Source organism: Electrophorus electricus, chromosome 17 (genome assembly GCF_041902795.1).
Source record: "Electrophorus electricus isolate QZ-2024a chromosome 17, ASM4190279v1, whole genome shotgun sequence".
NCBI classification, from domain to species: domain Eukaryota; kingdom Metazoa; phylum Chordata; class Actinopteri; order Gymnotiformes; family Gymnotidae; genus Electrophorus; species Electrophorus electricus.
The window spans coordinates 7,014,677-7,033,986 of NC_137513.1; the positions used below are offsets into that span (position 1 = coordinate 7,014,677).

The window sequence follows — 19,310 nt, forward strand, 5'->3', positions numbered from 1 at the left end:
AACTATAATAATAAACCTTTTGTTTTTCCAACAAAAAATGAAAGCCTTTGGACTGCCTAGTGTTTTGACTATGATTGAGCCATTCTTTTCTTTAAGATAACAAATTACTTTATGTCCTGTCACAAACATGTAAGCCTACTCACTGGCCATGTTCATTTGTCAAAAGCCAGGGTAAAGGCAAAAACAATATAAATTTGGAGATCCTTTGCTTAGTCAAGCCAAGTATTTATTCTGAAGAATAAAAATTCTAACTTCTCTAATCCAATGTTGCATGTGCCTAACAAAAGACTTTCATATTGGCATTTACCTTTTAGAAAGTATGCATAAAAGGATGTGGATGAGGTAATAATAAAATAAAATAAATCATATTATTGAGATTACAGCTATGAAAATAAAATGTTAATTCTGAGGGTTAGCTCTGACTTTCACTTTCCTTTACAGATTGTGAGCTTCAAAAATGAACCATAAAGTCATAATCTGTATAAATATATAAATTAGGCACACTGTGGCATCCAGCATCCCAGGCACCCCTGCCAATGTCAAGAAACAACAGGAGATTGGAGGCACAGGCACTGGCTGGCTGGCACCATTAGGTGACTGATGATCATAATGTACACATATGTGTAGGATAGGCAGTAAACTAATTAGGTGCTGAAGTTGATGCAGAAACATGTACTCTAAAAATATGTTTTAATACTGTGTTTATAATCCAGCTCTAGCACCTTGAGGTCCTAAACATACTAGGAGATTTGAATTTGCACCCATTTCTCCTTAGGCAAGCTGTACTACTTTGCCGACAATTTTAGAGGGCAAATTTTATTGGTAGTCTTGCATTTTGGATTCCTTTGTTGCCATTTAACAAAACAAAAGCACAAAAAAGATGTGAGTGGAAGTACAGCAGCTATCATAATAAAAATCATTATAATACAAAGAAAACTGACAAAAGTACACACCACTTTCACAGGTTAACTTGTTACTAATCAAGTGATATCATTCTAAAGAAGAACTTAACAGAGCCCATAGGGAAGAACTGGTTATTCCAAAAGAGATTATTAGATAATATGCAAACAAAATATTTCAAAGTCACAATGCAATTTGCAGAATACATCTTTCTTGTGTAGGTGCAAAACCAATTTTATAAACTTAATATCCTCATGTTCATGAGTTCCATGTCAAATATTATGTTCATCTGCCTCCCTTCTTGTGCACATTCAATAGTGAAAAAGAAGGAGCGTGCTGACCAGTAAAAATATGTTTTATCTTTTATTCACTCTGATTAAATGAATAAATGGTCAACATGTCTCGATTTTCTTCAAGAATCTTTCTCTGATCAAAAAATTAACAAAACAGTATAGAGGATAAATGAGAATATCAATGTGAAAAATTTATTTATATATATATATATATATATATATATATATATATATATATATATATAAATGATAAATTAAAAAAAAAAACAAAAAAAAAACACCAAACTGGATTGCTAATAGCCTTGAACTACCGTTAGTCATAAACCAGCCATATTAATTTGATTATCTAAATCTTATAAACACCAGACAAGTATCAATTTTATATGCTTAATTTACTGAAATAGTACTTAATGTCTTCCTGAACATATAAAAAAAATAAAATAAAATGGAAAATAATAAACTATGTAATAAACTATATTTGATATGCTACGTTTCTTTTTTGCTTGTAGGTCGTATAATTGTGTCCAGACGAACTGAGAGAACACTGTGGCTCAAAGGCTATACAATTAAAATATTTTTTAGAAAAATAAACAATTTGTGGATTTGGTCCCATTATTCACAAAATTTTCAGATCATACACAACTTGCTCTGAACACTCCAATATACATGCTATACATGCCAAATACTATGAAGAAGTGAAGACAAGTCGGGGCAATTTAGGCTAATCCACTTCCAACACGCACCTTTGCAATAAAAGCAGGGTTTCATCTCCTTAAAAGTCCTTAACAGTATTTAAAACCCAATGTACAGTACTGAAGAAAATGTCCAGTTGGACCTTCTATGTAGACAAGGTCTATAGAAAAAAATATGTGGTCTGAATAAATGGGAAAGATTTTGGCACATCTATGAAACTTCATTATAGACTTTTTTAAACTTTACAGTAATGATGAATCATAAGCGATGTATATGACTATTCATACATATAGTGCAAGTGTTTAACTTCTCTTTAAACATTAAAGGTGTAGGCCTTGTTGGATACAATAAAAACTTTTCATAGTATGCACACTCATATGTACTGAATAATATTCAAATAGAGGGAATAAAATGTAATAAAAAGAAGTACTTCACATATGTGCAAACATAATGCACAACATGAAGGAAGCTCCCAATATCAATTCATTGAAAATAAAAAAAAAAATCTCTCAAAGCAACATAACAGTACATTTTTACTGAGATAATTAATGAGGTGAGTTGGGTAATGCAGGTAAAGCTTTTATAGTGCTGCCCAAATGTATATATTTGGATATGAGCACTGCACGTGTCTCTTGGCCAGACATTCAAGTCCATTCCATTGACATCATTATATTGAGCACTTAAATGGTTTGTTAATACATAAAGAAATAAAAATGCATTTGCAGTTAAAATTACAACTGATATTCAGCATTTACATATTGGTGCCTTTTTGAATTTTTACAAAATAAGACATTAACTTTATAGCAATAATACATTGCATAAAGGTAGGCTATTTTACTTTCTTCTAGACTCCAATAAATCATAACAGTCCCAGGGGAGTTTCTTTTTGATGGATATTTAACCAGTGACAAGACTTTATACAAATGTAACATGAAGCAAAATGAAAATCATTAACAGCAAGGATCTATGCCTTAAATTTATCACATGAAACTGTTGTTTTAGCACAATTATCTGAGAAACTCATTTTACCATGCATTTTGTGGGGATCAAAAACATCAAGCATAGTTGTCATAGTCCCAGCAATATTTTCTACCCCATAGAATAACCGAGAATTGCATGCTCGATTTGCGTTTGTCCATCTCCCTCCACCCCTCCGAAACAATCGTCATTTCAGACTTCTAATTAAAGTGTTTAATCCTTCTAGAAGATCTTTCTGACCTGCGTGGCTTGAGGACTGCTGTACTATCTACAGATACCCAGGAACGTAGAAAATATTTATCAGAGCTAGTCTTATGCCTTTCTACCTGGCCTTCTTTATCAAATTGTCTTTGCAGCTTTATTGCAAGCTCTCTGTCCCTCCTCTCTTGACACATCTTTTCAGCATATAAATCACTCTCTCTACATTGTGTTTCAAAGGCATCACAGCTTTCTGTCCGGGATATTTTTAGCTTCCCAGTCTCTTCCAAATGTTTGGTTTTCTGGTTCCTCTTCTTGCCCCTTCTTGAGGTAGGTCTGTTGAATACATAACTCCTGACTGTATGCTCATCCCTTGAGTCTTGAAGTTCTTCAATACTGTGATTATGATGACTTTCTCCAGCATATTTATCAATCATGGGTGATTTAAAGTTGTTATGCTGTTCTGAGTGTGCACAATGTGTTTCACAAACGCCACATGACTTATGAGTATTAAAACTGTATAATGTTGGTTGTACATCGCACTCCCTGCAATGATCAAAACTCAACCGTCGCTTATTACTCAGCAAAGACTTTTCCCTCTGCTTTCCATAAACATCTGTCTTTGCACTGCAAGTGCAGTGCTGACCTTGTGATCCTTTCTCCACTGGAACAGAGTTACATGGTTTGCCATTTTTCTCTTCTCCAAAGCTCTGCTTGACAGCGAGATAGTCAACCACTGGACTAGTGATGGTGCCTTTTGACGTCACTTTGATACACTGACGATCTATCTCGATTTGCTTCCACTTCTGCAGGATCGTGGGGCTGGCTTCATAGCTGGTGGTTTTCTGCAGGCTCTGGGTTAGGTTCCTGGGAGTGGACTTAACAATAGTGGGCTCCAATAGCCGGCCATCTGGCAGCCTCTTTGGTGGGGTGCACGGTGAGCAGACAATGGGTTTGAAGTGGTTCAGCTCTTCTGAGATGCTGTCATTGCTCTCTGGGCTAATAGACCGCTCTGGCTTAACATGAGGCACTAAGGAAGTAGCAGGAGAAGCCAAGATGGAACGCCAGTGGTGTCTCTTATCAAAAGGGAGAACAGGTGCTGAGAAGGAGCAACTGTTCTCAGAGGACAGGAGGATTCCAGCATTATAACTATGAGCAATAATGGCCTATAGTGAACAGAAATGCAGTTGTTATTATTACACGAATAAGAATATAGTAGGTAGGCACAGTTACATTAGAAGTGAATGGGGGTGAAGGGGTGGGGGGTTGGGGACCGCAAAAATCTCATTTGAATACACTTGTTCAGGTCTTGTGTCATACCTTCTCTGGCGCAGAAAGGTGTGACTGAGCTCTACCTTTTCCTCTACCTTCCTCAGAGTCTGTACAACTTTGGCTTCTCTGCACAATGCTGTTTTGTAAACTGTCCAAAGAATATAAAAAGGTGGAAAACAAGCAAAAAAATACAAAATCAAATTCAAGACACCACTACACACAAGAAGGATACTGATGCATATTCTGATTATGAAGTTAAAAAAGGTGCTGTACCCTCTGTTGAATGCCGGAGAGAACCTGGTTTTACGCACAAATGCTGATACATGCCTGGTCCTCATTCTCCAAGGTTCTTCATTCTCAGAGTCTGACAGTACGCCAAGAGTCTGAAAAATAAGAATCTGTTATTGGGAACTGTGTAGTCCTCAATCTGACATAACCTATGAATGACCACTCACCAATGTTGCCATTAAGCAATACAGTGAAAATAAAATCGTAATATTTAGCCTGATATATATTCATGTTTATGCGCTTGAACAGTGTTTTGAGGTCAAATTTAAAACTTTTACAGACAGCACTTCATTGTGGAGCATTTAAAAATAAATCAGAATACATATAAATATGTACTTCATTCTTAGAAATGATGCAGACAAACAACACTACCTCTGTAGATCAAAAACCCCTCTCTTTACTTTAAGAAGCAGGAAAAGGAAAAACATACAGTGTCTTGAAAGTGCAGCAATTCACATTCTTCCTTTTTATGGTGCACCGTTTTTTTCTTTCTCTGCTCAGTTTCATCATCAGTCATCTAGAAATGAGAGGCCCACATTATTTATCAACTAACAAATATTTTACAGTGCCTAAGGATTTCTGGTTGCCCTACCTTGTATTGTATTTGTGTGGTTTCTCATTAATGCTTCTTTAATGTTTTTCATTTCACTCTATATAAGAATACAGACTATAATATTAATTACCATCAGCTAAGGTGCCAAGAACACTGGGGAATGTGGACTTAGGGCTTACCTTTTTGCTTTGGTAACTGACCTTACTCTTTTGCTTCTCATTTTCATGCCGCATTTCTCCAGCTTTATGTAATTGTGGAGGTGAATTGAAAATGTCTGTGCAAGAGAATTTCCAAAAAATGTCACTACTGACTGCAAAGGATTCAAGCAAATACCAAAGATATTGCAGGAAACAGTAAACCCAGCAAACCAAACTTCCACAGGAAAAACAAAACAGGGTGGGTATAATACAGATACAGTATACAATTGCTTAGAAAAATGGGTTATTCACATGAAAAGGCATAGAAAGAAAACTACAAGATATTACTTCTAGTTACTCACTCACAGATAAACAGCACGATGTTGACTTTCTTAGTTATAGCACATTTTCAGAAATGCCATTAAAGGAATATCTCAGTGCTAAACATCAAAACCAATTTAAATGGTTTTAGAGTGATTGTCAAATGCTTGTTACTAAACCAAAAATGACCTCCTATAGACTTCAAGACTAGCAAATTTTAAGATTGCATTTAAAAACTAATATGCTATTAATTTATTTCCTTGTTGGAACCTGACAAAGAACAAAAGCCATAAATATCTTACAATGTAAATGGGAATACTTTACTGCTCCACCCTCAAATGAAAGTGATATGTTTCTGCATGTCCTTGCATGTTCTCCATGAGCAGTCAGTCAGTCAGCAGTCAACTCTTTATAGGTACTACAGTTCAAATACATACAGATTCACTTCAAACTGCTATATTTAAACCCTGTTGTCAAACATGTTTATGGGAGATTAAAATGTCACACTTGAGAATAGGCATCCATTAACTAATGGATCAAACAACTATCAGCAAGAGCTAGGCTACTAGCTGTCTAGTTAGCTGCAATGATTTATGGTTACTTTTTTGTGCAAGTATATTTAATTACCGACTAATAATTCACTAAATAGCCTGAGGACATGACGCTGCAAAACTGTTTTTATGCTCATGGTTGAGAATTACCATTCCTTGAATGAAAGATTGTACCCAGTGGAATTCTGAGAAGTTATTTTTGTTCCACCTGTAACTCTAAAGCCAAGCATTCAACAAATAAAGACATTAAAACTAATTTTAAAAATCTATCATCTGTCAATACTTTCAGGGGCAGCACAAGTTATTATATTGTATACTGCAGCAGTGGAGGTCTTTGAATCAAATAAAAAAGGTCTACCAATTTAGTGAGGGTTGTGTTTGTGTGTGTGTGTGTGTGTGTGTGTGTGTGGGGGTGGGGGTGGGGGGGTGGAGTGCGCGCAACTGAAAGTCATCTGTGCTTCAAACTTTGTGCTCCCTCATGTTAAGTGGCAACATTATCACAATTCCTTCAAAACCTTTTCTTGTGGCCTTCCCATTAGAGCCTTATACTGCATTGTTGCAGGTACATGACAGCTACATTTTAAATACAAGATAATCGATCACATGCGTGACCTAAATGACATGTAGAACAACAGACAACCAACTGTGGAATTTTAAAGCATAAACCATGTCCCTAAAATTGCACTCTGCCTTTTTTTGCTTCCCTTGTCTTCCACTTATGTACCTGACTCTATGAATATGATGTAAGAATTTATTTGGCCGGCCAAAAAATGAAGTTATGCTATCGTTACACGGGGGAAAAAAAAACGAGTGACAGAGCTAACTAAAAACTATTTTGAAACACAACTTACAAAAAGAGAGGTGCCAAGCTATTGGCTCCTCCATAAAGTATATAGATATCAAGAGTAAACTCCTACAGCACCTCCGCACAAGCGCCTCGTTTTCTGCTGCTGAGACGACTTTTGGGCTATGTAAACAACCATTTTCAGGACAGTTATACAAGTACGTTAGGATAACTCATCTTTCATAAGTGCACTTTCAGCTATATAAAGACGTGGGAAAATGACGTACCGTAACACTGTGAAACGTTTATATATATTTAAGGGTTGTTTGACAGGTATACATTAGGCCAGAGGAATACGACAATGCTCCTGCCTAACACTAAAATGTATCACCGAAATGTTAACACCGACGTGTATGATATGCGAGTGTATTTTCGCATCAGCAGTTAATTTAACCATTCTATAGCTTTAGATTACGTTACCTTCCCCAACCGCCTCTCCATCTCTTTGCGCTATTCTCCGCTTGCATCTTTCTGGGTAACTTTGTCGAACCATCTCCCATAGTTCTATGTTTACCAGGCTCTTCTCACGGGACTGTTTACGGGCCCAGCTGGATACTCGCAGCCGGCATAAGGGGCAGCACAAACTGGTAAACTCTACCGTCCGCTTGAAACAATGAAGGCAAACAGAATGTCTACATGGCATAGTTACGGGTTCTAATAATATCTCCAAGCAAACAGGACATCTTGCTTCCTCTAAAGTAAGAGCGCGCATAGGTATGTGAATCCGAGGTGCAACTGCGCCAGGCTTCGTTTTATTCCTCTGTCCTAATCCACTGGCGGATTTGGCGCACCCCATAGCCGCCATTTTCATTGGTATCACACTACTAGGTTTGAAAAACAAGCCCCGCCCAGTTTTTGCATCAGGGGGTAAGGCCAGGGACTACTTGAATCTCAATATGAATGCCGTTTTCCAATCACGGTACTAGCGCGGGAGTGCGCTTCTGTAACAAGGACTAGGGTAATTGCACTCTGAGAACGCAAGAACAAATGATAAGTAGGATAATCTTGTCACACCCTTATTCTACAAATATGGATAAAATGTTTATGTGACTCTTTAAGTAAATAAATATATCAGTGTCACACTACGAAGTTTTATAGCAGTGTTCATTTTACAATTACTTTCTATAATAGAAAATTGAGAGTGAAAATTTTTGGTTATCAAAAAAAAACAGTTGTACGTATTCTTCACTTTTAACACATTTATTTGTCAGATTTGTTCTTATTCCCTGTTTTATTAGACGTACATGCCTAAAAAGTAATTTAAGCAGTGTGCAGGAGGTGGGTGTGAGTGTAAGGAGACTGATTTACGTCAAATAATTTTGTCACAAAAAAAATGAGGCCAACTCTCAGAGCGTCATTATCAGCTCTGTTTGGGCATTTTTAGGCCTTGTTAAGGTTCCATACAAAGATCATATAAAAGGTAAACTCCATGTATCCTCAGTATCGAGCACCCTATGTATTGAGAACCCTAACATGTATCCTATGTATCTAGAACTCTAACCGCTTTTCTCTTCTTCAGGTTCATAAAACTAAGGCCAGTGCAATCCTGTTTCCAACCTGCTCTATATTGTGTAACTTTGGTGACATTTATTCATTGAGGCTGTTATTCTGTTTGGATCCACGCTCACACAACACAATGGTAAAAGGCGACAGATAAAAAAGAACATTCAAAACATTCCTTTTAATGGCGTTTTAGTTGAAATGATTGGAAGGTAACTGGAATATATAACATTCTTTGCAGAAATATTTATTTTTCACAGATTTCAAAAAACATCTGAGCAGGGCCTTTAAAGCAATGGAAAGATGGGATGATCACTCCTTAGGTGGAATAACTCATATAACTTAATAACTCATGCTGCCTTAACATTTGTTGTTAGTCAAAATTAATTCACATCACATCAAAGGAATCTAGATCTTGAATAGGTTGAATATGTGTCTACTGTGGTATCATAATGTGTCATTTGTCTTCAGATTGGCTCTTCAATAAATATTTTTAGAACATAGTTTAGCATAGCTGGCAGCAAACTTTCTTTTCCATCACAACACCATCTGTCACAATTTGTCAGTTGAGAAAAATACATAATTCCTTAATAATCACCCACTTTGCTGTGACTAGGGAATGCTGGAGAAAGCCATTCAAACTATTAGAAGTTACATCATGGATTCTGTAAATAATTTTGCTAATATTGATTAATTTAATCTGTGAGTGCTTAGTAAGAAGGCAGTTGGGAGGAATTCACTCATGCCTAATGCATTTTCATCTAGTGAATTAGTGCAAACGGGACTTGGTGTTTGTTGGTTAAAAATTGCTCCATTAACACAATCCGTTATGTCACAGCACTTTTAACTCTGTTAATATTTTTAATAAGAGTCCACAGAAATACATAACTTGTTTTGAAAAGGGCCTTGTTGGTGGCTGCAGAGGTCTTAAGGTATTAAGCAGGCCTAATGGTGCCACTTAATGGTGACATGTATCACACTCCAGGCCAGACAATGTGCTGTGGTCCCTGAAGAATTAATCCTTAAATGTCAAGCCTCCAGAGCCCAAAGGCAGTGTCCACGGCTGGTGGCATGGTTAATCTAGTCTCAAATGAGTCAACAGGTTTTTTGCCTACCCCATACCTTTATGTTTTTCAGGAAGCAATGTCAACTGGCAAATATGAGCTTACATGAAATTCGCAGCAAACACAAATGTGTGGGGCCCCAGAGATTGGGGGCCCTGGGTGGCCACAAGTGGTCAGCTCAGAAAACAAACAAACAAAAAAACAACAACTAACTGCATTCATTCTTTCATTGTATAACATTAAGTGATACATGCTAGATACATAGCTAATCAGAACTCTTGAATGCAACCATGAAACACTCGTATCCCAGTGGCACCCATAAAAGAAAGAAAAGAAAGGAAAGAAACCAAGGTGGTTCACTTCTGACTGCAGTAAGAAGATATGTAAAGATTGTGCAGGGTGGGTAAATACTGATTTTGCTTTAAAAATGTTTTTAAATGTATTTGATTAGAGCCCCAAGTCATAACATTAGTCATAACATTTCTTGGTGCCTCAGAAATGCCAAATCCATTCCTGGTTAATATTAATAGGTATATTCAAATAATGCAGATTTTATTAAGGGTTATGGACTATGCATCAACTCCCAGAGGCAGTGCTCTGTAAAACTGAAAACATAAACTGATTCTTTGGTCTGACCCCTTAGCATCTTTTAAGCTCAGAGGTGCATTCAAACAATGCATATTTTATACAGAATTATGCATCATTCAAACACATATTAGGTTCCCTAATAGCAAATCAAATTGTTCTTTTGTAGTCTATCTATGTGAATATACATTAAGGCATAAGAATATCCAACTGGTGAAATGTATATATCCTAGAAGTGAAATTTCTTAAGAATGAAAGCAAATGCTTTTAAAGATATAATTAGGTTATTATATGCAATGGTATTTAAAGCATTTTTAAATGATAAATGAAAATTGATAACTAAAAAAAGTTCTTTATATTTTTAGATGGAACAAATCAATGTCAGTTTGAATATATCAGTCACAAGTGTTTTTAATCATAATGCATTTTTTAAATATTCATATACTGATATTTAATTTGGAAATGGTTCCTTAGAATTGTATGATGAAATTAATATAGATTGGAAAACATCCTGGGATAGTATTGGAACACATTTGACAAAATATTAGATACACATCAACTGAAATAAGAATAAAACAAAAATTGTATTTATGAAAAGATAAGAATTTAAAAAATAAAGAAAACAGTGCTGCTCAGCTACTTAGTTAGAGGTTAAAACTCACTTTTTTTGTTCTCAGCATCAGACAATAAAGGCTATTGTTTTCACAAATACCCAGGGGTTTTACTGTATGCTTCATCAAAAGTTAAATATATATTTGTTAAGTAAAAAAAGTTTAATGACAGCTTAATTACTATATATATATATATATATATATATATATATATATATATATATATATATATATATATATATATATATATACACACACACACACACATACATACACACACATACACTATATATATACACACACACACACACACTATATATATATATATATATATATATATATATATATAGTAAAATTTAATGACTGCTTATATATATATATATATATATATATATATATATATATATATATATATATATATATATATATATTCATATGAAGGTATATAAACTATGAAGTCTCTTCATAGTTGTTTCTTAAATGGAGGGTAGTTGTGGTACAACTTGAAATGAGTGAGGGAGAGTGGAATAAACTTGTTTCACTGGATTGATTTTCATTACATTACATTATGAATCATTCATTGCATAGAATTGCTCATCTAAAACATGGAAAATTGTTCTTTCTGTCAGCACAAATCTACTATTTTTTCACTGAATTTTGCTCCGACTGTTTAATCCTACAATTATGTAGTGGCGGGAGACAAAATAGTCTCCAGGCCAATAGGTGGCACTGTGTTACCATACAAGTCCTAACAAACCTCAAACGGAAAAAGAGAAAACAAAGATATTAGCGAATGAAGATGTCCAAGCAGATCGTTTTTCCAACGTAAGATCGACTCTAATTCAGTTTAGACAGGTTTCGTAGACTAACTGTCTCAGTTCAGCTTGAATAAAACACTAGCAGTAGCAGGCCTGTATGTAACAAAGATTACATCCTTTTTAACAAAGATTACAACTCTCTAATAATGAACCTATAATTAACAAATACTAAATGTTTAGGGTAGGCTAGACGGCAGCACTGTTCTTTCCCAACGTATATTCGCTTTCCAAGCAGTTACACGTTCTTTCGTCTCTAGCTTTGTTTGCTAAAGTCTCTGGTCAAAATGGCAGCGTACTTACAGGCCTGCACATAATCTATTTGATTTTGACAGTTTAAAGTATTTTTGTTCCAGACATCGTCAGTCCGAAGAAAATAACAATTCATGTCGAACAGGAATTGTAATTGAGCACAACCATTGTCGTTGCGTTTTGCGGGAATAGAGAGTGTAAATACAGAAGAACTACTATTGTCAAAAGGGTGCACTTCAAAGTATTTCCTTTTCACATTTTTTATAACAACTAATGTAAGTCTGCGCATGCTAAATTTCATTAAATAATTTCATTAAATAATTAGCTTGCTGTAAACCTTTTCTTTTAAGAGCACTTTACCGATGTCAAATGAATATGTACAGTTTTATATGCCTATCTACCCCCTAAAAACCAACACCTGACATTGCTCATATTAATTTTATTTGCCATCGTACTTTGTCACCGCAGATCAGGCCATGCAAACCTAAGAGACAGCAAGCACCTAAAGTTGAAATGTCACTGGGAAAGACTTCAGTCAACGTTGTGAATTTGGGGAGGATTGCTTACTGCAATGGTCTGAAGATACAGGAGCACTATGTCAGGAAGCATTTTGATTCTTCATGCCAAACTCCAAACACTTTGCTACTCTGCAACCACTATCCTGTTTACACCATTGGCATCAGGCGAGCACACTACCCAGTTGAGGAGGAACAGAGATTGAAACAACTTGGTGCAGACTTTTTCCGCACAAATCGAGGAGGCCTAATAACTTTTCATGGGCCAGGGCAATTGGTCTGTTATCCTATCCTCAACCTGGGCTACTTTAAGAAGAGCCTGAGGTGGTATGTGTGCGAGCTGGAAAGGACTGTGATTAAGATGTGTAGCAAATTTGGGATCAAAGCGTCCACCTCTCCAGACACAGGTGTATGGGTTGGAAACAACAAGATATGTGCAATTGGTAATTTTTTTCCTTGTTTGACAGTGACCATCATGTGCATGACAGAATTGTAATGGCTATCTATCTTTTTCAGGCATCCATTGCGGTAGATATGTAACCTCACATGGATTGGCCCTGAACTGCAACACCGATTTGAGTTGGTTTGACAACATTGTCCCCTGTGGGATCATGGGGAAAGGAGTGACCTCTCTTAGTCAAGAGCTTGGCCGGGATGTCACAATAGAAGAGGCTACTCAAGTATTACTAGAGGCTTTCAGTGACCATTTCAACTGCACCCTGACAACTGCTGAAAGCTCATGTGACCAGGCAGAACAGAGTCTGAATTAATAAATGTACATTAACGTCTAGTGTGGATTCGGTCTTCATTGTTTGAATCTTGGATTCTGGCCTGCTGAGTTTTTTACTAAAGGCACAATGATTTACTGTAGCACACTGAGTAATTATATTGATAATACACCTACTCTATATACTTTATATATGAGTATAGGTACATATACTCTATATGTTTCATGGTGGCTTTTCTGAATTCTTTTATTTGTATTAATGCATCATATAAAACCAAAATGTTTTAATTTTGTTACTCCCAGTACATGCATTCTTTGGCTGTTGACATGGTCCTGTTCACTTGAAGATTTATGACCTTGTTCTGCACAACAGATCCCCATTTATTACTCTTAAGGCTTTTTTAGTGGATGTCATTTTTTGTGTATAATGAAACATTGAGTATAGTGAATATTTATAATGAATATAGTGTATAGTGAAACTAATGATGATTATTAAAAAGTTTAATAAGGTCATAAAGCAGCAAATATTAAAATAATAGTAATTTATTTTACAATTCTTTAGAATGAAACTGTATTTTCTCCATATGTTTACATGCAGCATTAAATGTAGAGGTGTTCTTAACAGCTAACTGTCACGGTGCACCATGTGCGCCAGGCACCCCTCAGCAGGGCCATGTGCATATACACACAACATACCTGCCAGAGTCCCAATCACCCACTTATTAGTTATTGCACACATCTGTTCATTGTTTGCTCTTTTTTTGTTCTCCCTGCTACTTAAACTCACAGGTACCTGCTATCGGTGCTGCACGTTGCCAGTTGCTCTGTGCCTGGAGCTGTCGCCTGTACCTGTTCTCAAGCAACCTTCGTTCTTGTGTTTGCATATCGAGCTGGTACTGCTGCATTGTCAGTTTTTTACTTTCCAGTTTGCTCGAGTCCAGGTTTTATTGAGAATACCGATTCACTCGACTCACTCACCCCTTGCCACCAACGTCACACTAACTTAACTCCTGAGTCACCCTGCTTTTACATTTTTAGCTTTTGTTTTTTATTACAATGTAAAGTTAAAATATCAGGTTTACTGAATATTAATTAGAGGTGTGTGTGTGTGTGTGTCTGTGTGTATTAATACCATCGGGTTTTGTAAGATAAAACTCCACCTTCATGGTACTTTCTCAGCTTGCATTTGAGGTTCCATATACGAGAAGCTGCCATCACACTTGGAACAGCACTGTGAAGGCGCTGCTTATATAAGCATGATTAATTCTCTGTCAGGCCTGTTGAAATGGCAGCTCTGTAGAGGGACCAGCTATGATTTATTGGTCTGATTTTATCATGGTAGCTGTTGTGGTGCAGAATAAACAATCAGCACAATCCTCCAGGCTGGATTCCATTACACATTCAATTATTTTTAGGGGATGTGTAGGGGGGAAAAACTCCAAAAATAGGCTGTGTCCTGTAACCTTTGCTGATATGACATAAAGCACTTCTTTATTCTGCACAGAAATGTTTTATTAAACTTGTAAGTAGCAGTGTATGGTATTTTGCATCTGACATGGAAAACAAAGGCTTAGAAAGAGGGATCATGTGGTGTCCCGCCACCTCTACTGTTCCATTACTGAGAGCAATGGTAATATTTACTGCAAACCACTCAGGTTTAAAGATGCTGCCACAATCTTTCATTAAGACCCGTGGCCCCTTGGGTCCATGTCTGGAATTATGAGTACTTACAGTATTTGAACACTGGATGGCAATCTTCTAAAACCAATATGCATTCCTTCCTATATCACTGTCATTTTGCTCATCTCAGCTAATCCTTAACCAGAAGTTACCTTGGTTACCTTTATCCAACAAGGATGAACTACCAACAGCTTCTGGATTATAAAGTAAATACAATAAACAAAAAAAGGAATTTGGAATTTGTCAATTCTTGTTGATAAATTAATTGTTAAGGTCAGGAATGTTCAGTATTAAATATTTCAAATTTATATTACACTGTGTGCACAATTATTAGACGAGAGTATTTTGATCATATAATTTTTATGCATTTTTTCCAACTACAAGATGAATAAACTTGAATGCTTATTGGATTTAAGCATATCAGGTGATGTGTATTTGTGTAAGGAGGGAGGGTGTGGCTTAAGGAGATCAACACCCTATATCAAGGTGTGCATAATTATTAGGCAGCTTCTTTTCCTCAGGCAAAATGGGCCAAAGAAATTGATTTAACTGACTCTGAAAAGATAAAAATTGTAAAAGTCTTTCAGATGGATGCAGCATTCTTAAAATTGCTAAGATATTGGGTTGTGATCACAGAACCATCAACTGTTTTATTGCAAATAGTCAACATTGCCTGAAACGTGTTGAGAAAAAAAGACACAAATTAACTGCCAAAGATTTGAGAAGAATCAAATGTTAATCAACCAGGAACCCATTATCCTCCAGTGCTGTCATATTTCAGAGCTGCAACCTACCTGGAATGCCCAGAAGTACAAGGCGTTCAGTACTGGCCAAGGTGCGGAAGGCTGAAACCCAACCACCACTGAAGTAAGGTGGAAATGTCAAGATTGGGCCAAAGAAATATCTGTAGACAATTTTTTAAAGGTAGTATGGATTGATGAGATGAGTGACTCTTGACGGACCAGATGGGTGGGCCCATGGCTAGATCAGTAATGGACATGGAGCTCCACTTCAACTCAGACGCCAGCAAGGTGGAGGTGGGGTACTGCTATGGGCTGGTATTATTAAAGATGAGCTACTTGGAAATTTTTAGGTTGAAGATGAACTCAAAATCAACTCCCAAACCTACTGACACTTTCTTTAAGCAGTAGTACAGGAAAACGTCTGCATCGTTCAAGAAGACTATAATTTTTATGTAGGACAATTCTCCATCGCATGCATTGAAGTACTCCACTGTATGGCTAGCTAGTAAAGGCCTTCAAGATGAAAGGATAATGACATGGCCCCCCACCTCACCTGACCTAAACCCTATTGAGACCCTGTGGGCCCTTCTTAAATGGGAGAATGGGAGCAGTACAGCTCTCTGATGTGACTGGGAGGCTGTGGTTGCAGCTGCACAAAAAAAAAAAAAAAAGATCATCAACAGATTAAGAAATTAACAGACCCCATGAATTGAAGGCTTATGGCTGATCTTGAAAAGGAGGGTGGCTATATTTGTTATTTTTTTAAATGTCATAAATATTTATTTGTAAATTTTGAGTTGTTTGTTTATTATTCTCACTTTAACAGATGAAAATAAACAAGTGAGATGGGAAAATCTAATTTAGTTGCATAATAATTCTGCACAATAGTTGCCCAATAGTTATGCACACATAGATATTCTCCCAAAAAAAGCCAAAACCTCACTTTTAGTTTCTTAAATGTTCAGATTTGAGGGTTAATATTTTGGATTGACCAAGATCACTGTAGTTGTTCAATAATAAAATTAATCCTCAAAAATACAATTTGCCTAATAATTGTGCCCACAGTGTAGTGTTGGTTTTCATCACGATTGCAGATATTTCACAGACTTAGAATAGCTACTCACTCACATTTAAGAAAGGAAATGATCCACCAATTAAACATATGGACATTCAAGACTATTGGAGAGGAAAATCTGAAGAAAAAACCCTTAATGTCCATGATGTTTGTCATATTTTTCTGCTGAGCAAATGACCATCTCAAATTTAGCTAGCTGGCTACATTCTTCATTTTGAATAGTGTTATAGGTAATATCACTTGCTAACTAGCTAACACTTAAAAAAAAAAATTAAATAAATATATATATATATATCGATTTGAAAATAGTTTAATTCAGTTTCAACTGATCTAAAGTGAAATAACGTTATATAACAATCCTGCAACTTAGAGGTACAAATCAAAAGAAGAAGAAAAAAATCCTATCAGAACTAACCTAGACAGGAACCAAGCTTTCTTCATTTGAATGGTGCTGGATCACAGATTTGCAGAGTAGACATAGTAGCCAAGCTACACAAATATGCTAAAGAAATATATTAAATTATAGATGTTCATTGGAAAAAATTTCAACTATAATAAATATTCCAGATATGATGCAATGGCTGGACGTTTTAGCTAGGTTAGCTAACCTATTCTATTTAAATATATGTTCATTGGCTAGCTAGCTAACCTAGCTATCTTACCTGTCATGATGGCTGATTTGAATGGTAGGTGGTGTGTTCAGAGTGACTCTGTCTTCCAGTTTGTAGCGATTGTCTTTCAAATTGTAGCTAATTCTACTAATGTATATCGAGCTAATGGCAACTTAAGAAATTAATGTACCAAGTCAGGGAAATACTTCATGTATTTTCAGAGCAGCCAAGTCTTGCAGAACAATTGCCAACAATTGCTAAAGAAGGAGCATCAGCATGTGAAGGACTTGCAGATTCTAAGTGGTATATTATTAATTCTTCTATATATATTTTCAAAAATATCAAGGTGGAACATATACTTGTTTAAACATTGTAACTAATATTTTGCTTTATGTCTCCTGAGAGTCCATGTAAGGGGACCTAGAAAAAAAACTGCAAAAAAAAGGAAAAACAAAATATAGATGCCACATCATAGCCTACTACTTCTTTGTCTACAGCCTTCACAAATGAACCCCCCCAAGTATCACAAAGCCATACATACTGATAAACAATCAGATGAAGGAAGTAAGAAAATTCATTCTGGAACTCAACACCCCCTGGCTGAGTCTTCAGGATTGCGTACTACCTTTTACAAAGTGAATATATTACAAATCTGCAAACTGGAAGTAAAGCCAAAGTCCTAAGGGGGCTTTCCTTTGTTCCTGCTCCCAATTGTAAAATGTGATAATGTGTGCTTTCCACAAAGAATGGGCCAATAGTACACCAGAAATAGTTCAAAGCATCTATAAAAACATTCCATGAGGGACTGAAGCTGCTCTGAAGAGAAATGGCAACCCAGTTAGTTATTACTGATATATCTGTACAATGCCTAGTGCTTTCATTATCTTATCTACCCCTTTTTTTTTGGCTAGAGAGAAGAAAGCATCCCTGGATAGTTATAAGAGGTGGGAAAGAGAACCCCTACAAATATTTGAGAGACCATATTGTAACTTGGCAGTCCTTGTGAATCTTCCAAAGGCAGTAGATCATGGTGGCTAGCTCTAATTCAATATCAAACAAGCATTGTGATGTCCTTCAGTTGCAGGGGCCCCTGCCCTAAGGCCTACCATGACAGTTAGTTTAATAGGAGGCATTTAATGAGGCAGGCAGTTTGAACAGGCAGGAGCAGCAGTGATGCAGCTGGATAAATGAGAGGCGACATGAAACAGCATGCACTGCTCCCACTGTCCAGGGACCATGTTCTCTCTATGAAGAAAGAGCCCAGACATTTGGACTAAGTCAGTGGTCAACAATCTGCAAGCAACATTTATTAAAACCTCAGTATATTATGAAGATAATTGTGATATACGCTAACGCAAAGCACTTGCTAATGCTAATCTCCCTAGAAGTAAATGTGATGTACACAGAAGTGGTCATGTATGGGAAAATGTCCTAGTGCTGAGGACAGTCAGGCCACATAGCTTTTGGGGGTCAGGGTGAGGAGGCAGTGAATGAGAAGGGGGTTGAACATATATCTGACAAGCAAAATGAGGATACCCCCAGCCAACCAGAAGCATGCATGTGCATGGCAGAAGCATCATGGCATTAGACTAAAATACCGGGAGAAAGACCTTAACGCGACTCTATTACACCTATTAACATCTGGCTACAAAACAAATATTTGTCAGCAAGCACAGGAAGAAAAGGGGTGGGGCCTAGATTTGAAAAACTGACCGTTTCCTAGCATCTTTGCAGATGCAGCGGAGTGTGCCTTCTCTAGTCTGACAGGAGAGCCCAGTAGGGAGAAGGGTTGGAGAAGAAAGCACCTTAGATATTGCGTTACACTGCTACGTTTGACAATGTCAAGATTTACTGGAAGTATACCCACACACGTATAAATTAATATAGATGTATACTGTAAAAATCATCAATCTATATTTAGAATTCATCTACAGTCAAGTTAAACTCTACAAGGATATTTATAGCCCCTCTACATAGAGTATTTTCAGTTTTTGTTTATTTTGAGGAGTTTCTGACTTAGCAACTGAAATTTGTATTCATGTATTCATGAAATTTGAATTTTTTTCAGTCCATAACATTCTACTTCCTACCCGATGAACTCCTT

General features: G+C 36.5%; 2 protein-coding genes across 5 annotated transcripts; one reads left to right on the forward strand and one right to left on the reverse strand.

The window, feature by feature from the left end:
- Positions 1–204: 204 nt before the first annotated feature.
- Positions 205–7,854, reverse strand: rnf169 (ring finger protein 169). Of its 2 annotated transcripts, none has more exons than XM_027005828.3 (6): positions 7,449–7,854; positions 5,376–5,449; positions 5,053–5,139; positions 4,608–4,717; positions 4,383–4,482; positions 205–4,228 (listed from the first exon to the last, which is right to left on the reverse strand). In XM_027005828.3, exons 1-6 carry the CDS (start codon positions 7,837–7,839, stop codon positions 3,065–3,067), a joined length of 1,926 nt encoding a protein of 641 aa, XP_026861629.2. In that variant the 5' UTR covers positions 7,840–7,854; the 3' UTR covers positions 205–3,064. The 2 variants fall into 2 exon arrangements, with proteins under 2 accessions (XP_026861629.2, XP_081556554.1); XM_081700428.1 differs by having other exon boundaries at positions 5,355–5,449.
- Positions 7,855–11,533: 3,679 nt separating this feature from the next.
- lipt2 (lipoyl(octanoyl) transferase 2) lies at positions 11,534–13,385 on the forward strand. 3 transcript variants are annotated; one of them, XM_027005829.3, is made up of 4 exons: positions 11,534–11,613; positions 11,960–12,130; positions 12,324–12,813; positions 12,887–13,385. In XM_027005829.3, exons 3-4 carry the CDS (start codon positions 12,369–12,371, stop codon positions 13,138–13,140), a joined length of 699 nt encoding a protein of 232 aa, XP_026861630.2. In that variant the 5' UTR covers positions 11,534–11,613; positions 11,960–12,130; positions 12,324–12,368; the 3' UTR covers positions 13,141–13,385. The 3 variants fall into 3 exon arrangements, 2 of the variants coding, with proteins under 2 accessions (XP_026861630.2, XP_026861631.2); XM_027005830.3 differs by lacking the exon at positions 11,960–12,130 and having other exon boundaries at positions 11,552–11,613; XR_003410348.3 differs by lacking the exon at positions 12,324–12,813 and having other exon boundaries at positions 11,540–12,130; positions 12,887–13,027.
- The last annotated feature ends 5,925 nt before the right edge of the window (positions 13,386–19,310 follow it).